This window comes from Clarias gariepinus, chromosome 14 (assembly GCF_024256425.1).
Source record: "Clarias gariepinus isolate MV-2021 ecotype Netherlands chromosome 14, CGAR_prim_01v2, whole genome shotgun sequence".
In the NCBI taxonomy this organism is placed as follows: domain Eukaryota; kingdom Metazoa; phylum Chordata; class Actinopteri; order Siluriformes; family Clariidae; genus Clarias; species Clarias gariepinus.
The window spans coordinates 10,245,224-10,256,794 of NC_071113.1; the positions used below are offsets into that span (position 1 = coordinate 10,245,224).

The 11,571-nt window shown below is 37.7% G+C and overlaps 1 protein-coding gene across 2 annotated transcripts; it reads right to left on the reverse strand.

The window, feature by feature from the left end:
- Positions 1-351: 351 nt before the first annotated feature.
- On the reverse strand, positions 352-11,150 carry LOC128540781 (zinc metalloproteinase-disintegrin-like jararhagin). Of its 2 annotated transcripts, XR_008365595.1 has the most exons (23): positions 11,037-11,096; positions 9,642-9,745; positions 9,355-9,452; positions 9,042-9,120; positions 8,863-8,939; positions 8,558-8,741; positions 8,396-8,461; positions 8,232-8,303; positions 6,626-6,795; positions 6,450-6,531; positions 6,196-6,326; positions 5,826-6,012; positions 5,562-5,651; positions 4,535-4,730; positions 3,524-3,626; positions 2,144-2,315; positions 1,973-2,053; positions 1,801-1,885; positions 1,564-1,684; positions 1,309-1,471; positions 1,098-1,214; positions 824-917; positions 689-720 (listed from the first exon to the last, which is right to left on the reverse strand). XR_008365595.1 is itself a non-coding variant. In XM_053510761.1 (22 exons), exons 1-22 carry the CDS (start codon positions 11,077-11,079, stop codon positions 664-666), a joined length of 2,478 nt encoding a protein of 825 aa, XP_053366736.1. In that variant the 5' UTR covers positions 11,080-11,150; the 3' UTR covers positions 352-663. The 2 variants fall into 2 exon arrangements, 1 of the variants encoding a protein (XP_053366736.1); XM_053510761.1 differs by lacking the exon at positions 824-917 and having other exon boundaries at positions 352-720; positions 11,037-11,150.
- Positions 11,151-11,571: the final 421 nt, after the last annotated feature.

Genomic DNA, 11,571 nt, shown 5'->3' on the forward strand with positions numbered 1-11,571 from the left:
GTGTGTGTGTTTGGGTCTGTCGTTTTGTGTGTGCGCACACGTAATTTGACACCGTGCCGGTCCACACACTCTCCCTCTCGCCTTTAGTGTGTGTGTGTGTTTGTGAACCGGCACAGTGTCAAATTACGCGCGCACACACATAACGACAGACCCAAACACACACACAGTGCCTGCGCGCATAAACGGGAACACTTATCTGTCGAGATTTATTTTTAAAAGGTGAAGTGCAGGTTAATTTGTTTTATTTTTACTTTATATTTTGTATTGATTATTTTTATATATTTATTTTTTCGGGCTGCGGGACAAATAATTTGTTCTTATTTTATTTTTTATTAAATTTCTTATTTTGTTCTTAAATTATTTCTTATGGGAAATTTTAATTCGGTTTACGAATTATGCTCGTAATCCAAGGTTCCACTGTATTTATAATATATATAAAAAAATTAAAGTTCTATTGCATATACTGTAAGAAATGTATGTCAAGTATAATTCAGTGTAATGCTCCTCTCTGCACTGGAAAACAAGCATTAAAAAAAAAAAAGGTCACGACTACACAGAGCCGCAGTTCTGATGTGTCACCACACCACAGAGGTGTTATTAGTGACACATGAACCCAACGGACTGAAAATCCATTATGGAATTACATGATGATTCGCATCATAGTCATCTTCTTGGAATGGTCGGAGGCCTCCGTGCAATTTTCACTTCATTGCTTTCAGTCTGTAAAACACAGCATTTTTTATTTAACAGTCAACTTAAAGCACTGATGATCTCATATCCAGAGTCTGATATAAAAACTGTAGTAATTCTCTCAGGCTCTCACTCTCAGTAGTTTTCTCATTCTTTATTTATTCTACTGTAGGTGCTTGGTTTGCTCGCCTTTAATCTCCTGGGATAGGCTTAAGGTCCCCGCGACCCTGAATACAGGATAAAGCGGTATAGACGATAAGTGAGAGTGAGTGAGTGAGATTTGGTAAGTTTTTTTCCTTAAAACTGTATGTATCTAAATATTAGTTTGCACATCTGGGTGGTGTTTGTGTGCCTGGGTGGCTATTATGTGAAGCTTTGCTCATGTGAATAACATGCTCACACCTTACCTTTTTCACATCAGAAGGTCGTACCGGCTTAGAAGGAGGCAGAGGCTTCATCTGTTTCGGTGAGGACATGGATGCAGCCGTCTGAGGTTGCTGTGGTTCTGACTTTTTACAAGGAGGCTACAAAGGTTAACACAGACGAATGAATTGTTCTGAAACTTAAATCCGGCATCAGGCAAACAACACAATCGACACAGCTATTTTCTACACTCACTTGCGGTGCTGTCCGTGATGGCAGGACTGTGTATGAGACGACAGGCCTGGAAATGGTCGTACTTATGAAAGTAGGCTCGCTGATTTCGAGACGTTCCTTTAAAAACGCTCGCTTTGCTCCGGGGTTCTCAAAAAAAGGATCTGATTGCTCTAGATCAGCTTTTCTATAAACAAAAAGCCAACAATTATACAGATGTGCAGTATGAAACTAAGTGCAATCACAGACACTGAATACAAAAACTTTCTGCTGACTCACGTTTTAGGCCTCGAGCCAGGCCTCTTTATCTTTTTACAATAAATCCAACTTCCAAATCCCACTGCAAGTAGTAACACGACTCCAACTGCAACTGAGATGCTGATGACTGTCATATTGTTTTCTGCACATCAAACACACAGCAGCAATCAACAAGATATTCTGAAGCACAACTAATCTAGTTACTGTACCAGAGAGCTGAAATGATACAAAAGTCCCACATGTCCTGCAGCAGCTTACCAGACGTCAGGTCTACATATTTGACGTTGCAGAAGGGGGGAACCCATCCAGGGTCACAGTGACACTGCTTTCGATGATCACAAACCTAACAGTCCACACAAGGAATTATGTTCAATCTTACAATCACACTTTGCTCATTTCCACAGATCTACAATCACATTAAGAGACTCACCCCATGTCCATTACATTTCTCTGAACAGTTTACACTCATACCATAGACTTTCACATCTTGGCATATGTTGTCAAAGCAGACCTGAGAAAACAGGCACAAATGTTTACGTATGTGAAACCAGTAAGAGCTGGAAGGTAGCACAAACACCACATCCTACTGTAGTATTCTTACTTTGTTCTGGCCACATTTAGTTCCTGTAGGTACCATGCTGAGGTTATCTTCCTCCGATCTTTCCCCAACTATGTTGCATATGACTCCACTATGTGTAATCAACTGAGCTTTTAGACCGGTAATGGGAAACTTATTACCCCCAGTGCAATATATACTTCCACAATACACATCTCTGTAAAAAAAAGAATACAAAATCATGCTATTCATAATGCAAATCATTGAAACAACACAGAAATTTGTGACATAATTTATGCATATAATATTTATATGTTTATGTCAATGTTTTTTAAATAGCATTTCAACACCAATTAATGATAATATTACAATCCAACGCATTAGGCCCATAATTGTGTAGGTTGCCTTTGTGCTGCCTGGGTATGCTGTGCAGCAGATCATTTGGGCGCTATGTCTCTTTGCCTGCTGCACTGTACATAATTATGTGTTATTGGACTAGACGGCTGGCATTTGGTGTCCATGGCTGAGCCTTGGGCGCCCATAATCATGTCACCAGTTTACTGGAAAATAATCCTTGATTATCCTTGTTAATGTATTAATGTTGTTTGGGGTTAATGTTTTGGCTGAGCAGTGTACATCTCTTTACTTCCTGCATCTTAACTACAAATTTCAGATTTTAGATTTTCAAAAACTATAGAATTCCTGCTTTTTAAAGCCTTTTTACCCCAAAAGTGAAAAGGGATTCCTAAACACTGACGGTCCACTATTTTTTAATTTGGCTCTGTATTGAGACCATGTTACAACAGACAACTTATGAAGTTAATAAAACATTTTCATATTATCACTCACTCACTCATCATCATTACCGCTTTATCCTGTATTCAGGGACGTGGGGGCCTGGAGCCTATCCCAGGAGACTTAGGACACAAGGCGGGGTACACCCTGGACAGGGCGACAATCCATCACAGGGCACATGGAATGAGGGCATACACTCATTTACACACTACGGGCAATTTGAGAACACCAATTAATCTAACCTTCATGTCTTTGGAATGTGGGAGGAAACCGGAGTACCCGGAGGAAACGCACCAAGCACACAGAGATGGGAATCGAGTCTGGCCGGGAACCAAACGCGGACCCTGGAAGTGCAAGGCGACAGTGCTAACCACTACACCACCGTGCCACCTTATTTCTATATCATGAATTCTCGAACAAACCGTGCAGTAACACATGCAACTCCATGTCATGTAATAATAAAATTTTTCCTACTGTATGTGTAATTTTTAAATATTTGCCAGAATTGATTCTAGATTTTCCCAGACTGTTACAGCTTTACAGAGATATATTAATATAAATTACTTTGGTTTTTCAAAAATCATATGCTTTACTGAGGGATCTAAGCCTATCGAGACAGTTTCGACCTACTGTTCTGCACAGGGTCTGTAGCCATCTTTGGTCTTTCCACAGTGGCCATCACGTCTCCCTGATCTATTACTTAAAAAGCACGCACGTGCATTCACTTGGGCATCTGCAAAAAGAAAAGAAGCAGATTAATTTATGACCTGATATACAGTACCTTCTTACTATTCCATTAAGATTAAATCAGAATTTTTTTAAACAAATGTGAACTTCACAAAATAGCATAGAAACTCTGATTGCGCTTTCACTTTTCTTGGGAGGCTGTCCGCAAGATATTGGAGTGTTTCTGTGGGGATTTTGTGTCTATTCATTCCGTAGAGTATTTATGAGGTCAGGCACTGATGTTGGACGAGAAGGCCTGGCTCACAATCTCTGTTCCAGTTCATCCCAAAGGTGCTCAATAGGGTTGCATTAAACTCCATGTGAAAACCATGTCTTTTTACCATGTCTTTGTGAACAGTCATATTGGAATAGAAAAGGGACTTCTCCAAACTGTTGCCTCAAAAACGGGAGAATAGCATTGTCTTGGTATGTTGACGTATTAAGATGGCTTCACTGAGGATACGAGGCCTGATTGAAACACCTGAATGTAACTGGCTGAAAGTAGCCAAATACTTTTGTCCATATGATGTCTATAAATATATGTGAATTGCGAAATGCTTATTAGTGAATTCTGGGTGACTTGAGGAACATCAGGAAATGACTGTGCTATTAAAACAGCCTAAAGCTAATCTGAGTGGAAAAGAGCAACACTTACATTAACATGATTGAGTAGCTGAGACACACCACAAATTTCTGTTTTATGGTTAAAACTGGCACTACTATTACAGACAAATAAAATAAAAGCAATATCACTATATAAAACATTTAGGTTTTTCAAAAAGCATTCATTTCAAACACCATTAGATTTTAAGAGCAAGCAAGAAATCAAGAATAAACTTGTTTGCTCGGAGGAAAGAATGATTAATAAAATTTAAAAAAGCAGTTCAATGTCATTCGGTTTCTATGCATAAGTACCTTTTCCCCATAGTCTCTGGCAGTGCTGGAGGTGAGTTGGACATCGACCATTGTAGCAGAAACTGTCTCCAGAGCTGCAAGGTATCCCGTTCATTTTAAAGCTGTCTTCTGGACACTTTTCAGACTGTCCTGTGCAGTACTCATCCAGATCGCAGTCACTCGCTGAGGCCCTACACAGACTGCCAGCTGGTTTTATCTGGAAAGGATTAAACAAAATGTATTATAAGGTTGGTAGGTGTGTGTACATACACACAGACAGCTTAGTGGTTATCACTGTTGCCTCGCGCCTCCAGGTTGCGGGTTTTATTCCTGCGTCTGGTCTGCGTCCATGTTCTCCCCATGCTTGATGGGTTTCCTTTGGGTACCTTGGGTTTCCTCCCACAGTCCAAAGACAAGCAGGTTAGGTTAATCGGTGTTCCCCAATAGCCTGTACTGTGTGAATGTGCATGTAAATGTTGACCAGAGGTCCTACCACGGTCATATAAAATGCGACTACAGGGGATCTTAAATGGAAATATACAATATTATATAAAAAAAAAAAAACTTCGGAGACTCTATAACTGTATTTTTTTCTCTTTGATAGTCAAGAGAAGACTCTCTTAGAAAAAGAATTTTAGTGTTACATATGACTTAAATTATACACTTTGATTAAATGATATCTCTTCTCTCAAATATTGACAAATTAAACTATGACTACCGACAATTATTTCAGTTCAACGCAATACAGAAAAGCAGATTAGCTTTATATTTCCTCTATTTCTATTTCTGGCAGCTTTTCAGTTCTACATGAATTATTGTGACACGTTCCAGAGAAAGACACACAGCTTGTTTTGATCACAAAAGGATTTCCTGTGTGATTGCTTAGATTCTTTTTAGCTACCTTTATACAACCCTTAGCAACCATTACTGCCATAACAGCAACGAATATGCTGCTTCTTTAAATCGACTTTGACACACCCTTACTGAAAGTGAGTAAAATGTTGATCATTTTGGTAATGGATGCTAATCACACTGGAGAGCATTGTACCTGGCAGTTTTCACAGCACTCTCCCTGCCCACACCGCGATCCGTTGGAAAATTTGCAAGTATTAGCATCGCAGCATGGGTTGTTACACTCCTACAAAAAAAACAGGACATTGCATGTAGTGAGTCATGGCGATTTTCTCACCACAGGAATGCACTGTGTACATACAAAACCATCTTCTGCTACACCAAACTAGCAAAGGAATCAAACAAGTGGACCAAATATATAAAATAATATTATATAAACAATATAAAAGAAGCAGCTCACTTCTACTGTCCCACAATCGCACTCCTCCCCAGGGTCGAGGAAAGCATTGCCACAGACAGGTCCACCATAAATTTTGTCCGAACTGGGACGGTCTAGCAGGCAGCTGGGGTTGGCGTTCTCCAGAAATGTGCTCAGCTGTTCCAGACTGCAATTACTGAACAGCTCTGGAAACACTAAGGCAGCTGAACTGCGATACACAACAGAGAAAAAAAGAGGTTTGTTTGCCAAAATATAAAGGATGTACTGTACACACATAGAGAATAATAAGTCCTATCTAAGTCCTTTATTGTATATAAGTATTGTAAATATCCTTATTGTTCATAATCACTTAAGCAGCTCATTATAGATTCACATGAATAAAAGGTCTTACTTTATAATATCAGTCATGATGCATTCAGAAAGGCCACAATAACAGCCCGGTGCATCATGGGACATACCCATGTTGTGGCCCATCTCATGTGCTATGGTTGCAGCTAAGCCCAGTGGACTCCTGTGATGATCCTGAATGATAAAGAAATACACATCTTTGTTTTTCCTCTGTCTATTACAGAAGATTTTAACAGCTGTTTCAGAGCAGACATTTCAATTACTGGTATATGTTGCAGGTAATAACGCGGTGATTACCTGATTAACACCTCCAGAGGCTTTAGTGCACATTGCGAATTTGTTCGCCAGCCCCACAGTGTCACCCAAAAAATCAACACCGCTGCATAAACAAATATGAACAAACAGGACAATGAACGAACGAAATATGTGAAAGAATCATTACTCTGGTCCAGACTCTTTTATGTAGTACTCACGTTACAAATTGTGCATTGTCGTGCTTGACTCTTTTCAGTAGTTCATTCTCCCGCCACTGAATAAATCTGGTCAGAGTGTCATTTTCACTCAAACTGACCAGGAACTGGTCTTTTACATTCCACAACTCCAAACCCACCAGCAGGACACGGATATTGTGTGGACGATAGAACTGTGGGTGGAATAATTGTGTTAGATATGAGATATGTACCAAAGAAACACGCAGTATATAAATGACTTGGTTTTATACTAGGGATATTACTGAATATTAATAATTTATTTGAATTTAGATAATGTGATCTTATCAATTGCAAATACAGATATGATTAAGAGTAAGAAATATTCAAGGGTTTTGTTGTTGTTGTGGTAGACTCTAGAATTTATTGGCAACTCTATTGACAAGAGTATGATAATAGCAGGAAAACTATTTTCTTTCTTTTTTTTAAGTTTTCCATGGTATCTGGTGATGGTGGTAGTCATCAGGACTAGGATCCACTGAGACACACACAAAAAAACCTCATGGTACAGAATTATGAGCCACCCCTCATTTCATCATGTTTTGCTTTCAAAGACTTTCCAGTATTTTTAAAGTAGTTGTCCAAGCTTCCTTTAAAGGATTTTTTTGGCCATCATTTTCATATGTATCTGACCAGTTCCACAGAAATGCTTTTTGTTCATTAAATCACACAGTGACCTATGACTCATTCAAGAATAAAAGAATAAAAACCTAAGGTATAAACCAGTGAGAAACAGCTGCAGATGATCAGGTCAGTGATTAGTATAGTGGTGATGCTGAATGCTGAGTGGTTGGAACAGATGAGAGGGGAAATGAGGTTACTTCTGAGGTTAATACATCACCAACCAATTTTTAAATCGTATCTTTTGGCACTTTGCAAAAATATTTGTTAACATTTCTTTCATTTAATCTCCATAATTTAATGTAATTTAATATGAAGAAATGTGTTTGTCAAGAGTTTTGCACAGCAATGTACATAAGTGCTTTAAAGTCTCTATCAGTAAATACATTCTTACACTGGTTCACTAAATTACTATGAATCAACAACACTGTTAATAAGTTTTACTTTTGTTTTTTTTTGTTTAACTTCAGTACTTATTTATTAGATGAAACAGTAGGTCTTTAGATCTCACTTTTAAGACTCGACTGACTCAGCTGTTCTGACAGAGGAAGTTCATTGCAAAGTGCCAGAACAGAAAAGAGTCGTGATGCATGCCTTCCTTGTACCCTGTGAGATGGTGTGACCAGTTGAGCGGTGCTAGAGGATATGAAGAAGCGAGTTGCAGTTATGAGGATATGTATGAGCATGTTGTTGTGGGTCCATGCTCATATTCATTCAATGTATAAAAAGTACAGTCTTGTGTTTTTTCTGGTCTATTTATCAGTGGTTTGCTCCATTGATTGATACACTTGTGTAACACTGTCTTGTTGTGCTCCAAAAATGAAACCATAATTTATGCCCAAAGTGGCTAAACACTTTGTTCACTTTTAAAGTATATCCAAATATATATACAGTACACATATATGAAAGAGTAAACAGATACAGTGACAGATAGGAGCAATTTACATCAGATATCATAAGAAAATAATACCTTATCAACATGATTTATGGCTTCCAACATCCTTGCCCGCAACACTTCCTCATTAAACTTGAATCTTATGTACTGCAAAAGAGAAAGGTAAATTATTAATTTTGGCCTAATCATTCCAAAGAAAAGGAAATAAAGCCTTTTCTGTGACTAAAGAAAGTTCTTACTTCGGTATTGTCAACCACAAGAAACAGCTCCACATATCTCTGAGTCTGGAATACAGTCTTCATCTTCTAAAAAAAAGAATATTAAATGATATAGACATAATAGTAGTACCATAGTATTTTTTGGGCACAGGTGATGGCAAGAGTAATTTTGGAACCACGTACTGAGCTGCTGGGTTTGTGAAGAGCTGCCGTTCTGGGTTCCTTATCATGACCTGTGATATGAGAGTCTTTATAAACACTCCTCTTTTTCCTCAGGTATTCCTGCTTATAGAAGGCATGATCTCCATCGGTGTTGTCACTCAGGGGTTCGATCAGGTACATCTGGTTTTCAGCCCTAACAAAACCCCTACCAAGGAAAAATAAAACATGATAAAAATAGACAAATGTCACAATAATGTCTTTATGTCTAACATGCTCATGTTAGCCCCCTTCTCCTGTAGTTGCTATGAGACATGTTGTTGCATTACCTCATGCCAGAGCAGACTCCAACACTCACTGACGAATCCTCCATTCCATCAATATGGCCGTGATAATAACAGTGGTCCTGCACGATAGAAATACTTTATATCCAGTCTATATAGACTCATTTAAAGAGCAATCAATATACCTTACATTAGACTTAAGTTAAAAGAAGAAGTAGAATTACCTCCAGCTTTGGGGATGTGATCACAGTTGATCCATCTGCTTTATAACGTATTTCAGTGTAGTTATGTCCAATGAGAACACTAGGAATTTTAAAGATTGAAAATTATTTTAACAAACATGAACATGGAACTTACTTTGTTATTAAAATGATTAAACTCCATATTTGTTTTAATTATTTATCAAATTTATTCAATACACTGTTCAGTAACTATGGTGAAACTAATTAGAAAAAGATATTAACAGGACTGATAAATGGTGTTCCCGGTAACTTGGAGGACTAATAATGCAAATAATTTTTTAGGTGTATTTTTTACCTGTTCTTTTGCAAGTGAATTGTATGATTATTTCCATTAAAAAACAACTGATATAGAAGTTTCTCGGGATACTTTTCTTGTTTCTTTGATTCACAAGCCTGGGAGAGAGAACACTTATTAATATATACAGAAGGGCCTTTCTTATTTCATGATGCTTATAACAACACATGCTTTGAATGTTCCAAAAAAAAAACTAACCCAGTCATACTCAAAAATCATACATATTAGACTTTGTCCACTTTTACGCAGACCATAATTCCACTTAAAGCCATGAATTAGTTACTGACCTGTTTCCTGACTCTCTTGTGACTCGTTTGAGGTCTGAGTCGCTGAGGTCTCACTACATCATACTGCTCAACGTGACTCATGGATGGGATCTCAGTGAAACTTCCTGTTAACAAAAGCATAAAAAACTTCAACAAAGTGTGAAATTATATATAAAAAAAACCCATAATTATATGCTCTGCCATACTAAGTATCTCTATCCTTCCAGACCATCTTCATCGTTTCTTTTACTGCTTTTGCAAGTTGGTTTATTCAAGTCAAGTCAGGTCAAGTCAACTTGGCACTATTATCATTCCTCAATAAAACTCTACTGTACAGTGAAATAAATGGTTTCGTCAGCACCATGGTGTAACATAATGTAGTAGGACAGAATGCACAAGTACTCACTCATCTTTTATACCACTTTATCGTGTACTCAGGGACACGGTACATTAAAAGCAAATACACAATAGTTTTTGAGATGAATGCAAAAAAAGTATCATAAATACTCAGGATGTGCACGATACCAAGTCATGAGCACTTAGTTAGAAAGAATCAGTGCACTTTAATATTATAAATGGTTAAAAATAAACAGTGTCTCAATACAATGAAAACGTCTCATAGTAGTTGGTTAACAAATAATCAACCAAATAATACAATGTAAGCCTTATAGGAACCTCAGTAGTCCAACTAGTGACCATGGAGGCCAACGGTGACCATATTATTTATATGTATTTTTACGACTATGGCAGGATCCCTGGTCAACACTCAATTCGGGAACGGCAAGTAGCCTAATCTACATGTTTTTGGACTGTGGGAAGAAAACCGTAGTACTCGGAGGAAAACCATCAACCACGGGGAGAACATGCAAACTCCATGCACAAGGACCCAAAGTGGGAATCAAACCTAAAGTGCTAATATACAGTATATATATATATATATATATATATATATATATATATACACACACACACACAGTATATACAGTGTATATATATATATATATATATATATATATATATATATATATATATTCACACACATGTATGCATCCATCCATCTAAAAACCTCTGTAGTTCAACTATATATATATATATATATATATATATATATATATATATAGGCCTGCATTATAAACTCATTTTGTCGTTTGTTTGTTATGATAATTATATATATACAAACACACACACACAAAGCAAACCTACACACTTTATAGTTCTTCTCACACTAATGTTACAGATCTAAAGTTAAATCCTGGGCATTAATAACCGTCTAAACTCTAAAACCTAATAAAGTTCAGGTCGCTGTTCATCCATAACATTTTATTCGACTTGCTTCCTGTCACTCCCTTATCTTTCGTTTCTAAAGTGATATAAAGAAAGCATTTTTCCTCTTGAGGATTTACTTTATTCACTCACCCCAGTCACACAGACAGCAAAAGATGACAACGATGTAACGCATGGTGCTGACAGTCCGAAAGCACGCATAGTTTATTCTGTGTAAAGAAGAGAACAGCGAAGACTGAAAGCACGCTTGGGCATAGGCCACGCCCATATTACGGTGACGTAATGCTTTCATTGCGGCCCATGCGGGTCGTCGCTGTGTTGTGTGTCCGAAACCGAGCACTAAACACACACTACACACTTCTCCACTGACTCACTTCAGCCAGCGTGGAATCTTAAAGTCTTTCAAATCGATGTATACGTATATATTAGCATGTACACAGGCATGCAAGAATAAACACACACACACACACACACTGCTTTATGATCAGATGTATGCACCAACATTTGCTTGCTTTCGTTATGAGTAATTTTAGTTTCCTTCATTTTCAGTTTGGCATATACCCTTCTTTGGTATGCCAAGAAATGACAATATTAAAGTAATATCTGTTTTTCTCTGAAAGAGGCTGGTGTTGCTCAATCTGAAGTTGCATTAACCTAGAGACAAATA

What these genes read in the sequence shown, in the direction of transcription:
- LOC128540781 (XM_053510761.1), bottom strand. Translation starts at nt 11,079, where the DNA reads ATGCGTTACATCGTTGTCATCTTTTGCTGTCTGTGTGACTGGG. An exon ending in CCATAAATCATGTTGATAAG is followed by an intron (nt 6,796 to 8,231) that starts GTATTATTTTCT and finishes TTCCACCCACAG; the next exon opens with TTCTATCGTCCACACAATAT. An exon ending in AGAAATGTAATGGACATGGG is followed by an intron (nt 1,886 to 1,972) that starts GTGAGTCTCTTA and finishes GTGGACTGTTAG; the next exon opens with GTTTGTGATCATCGAAAGCA.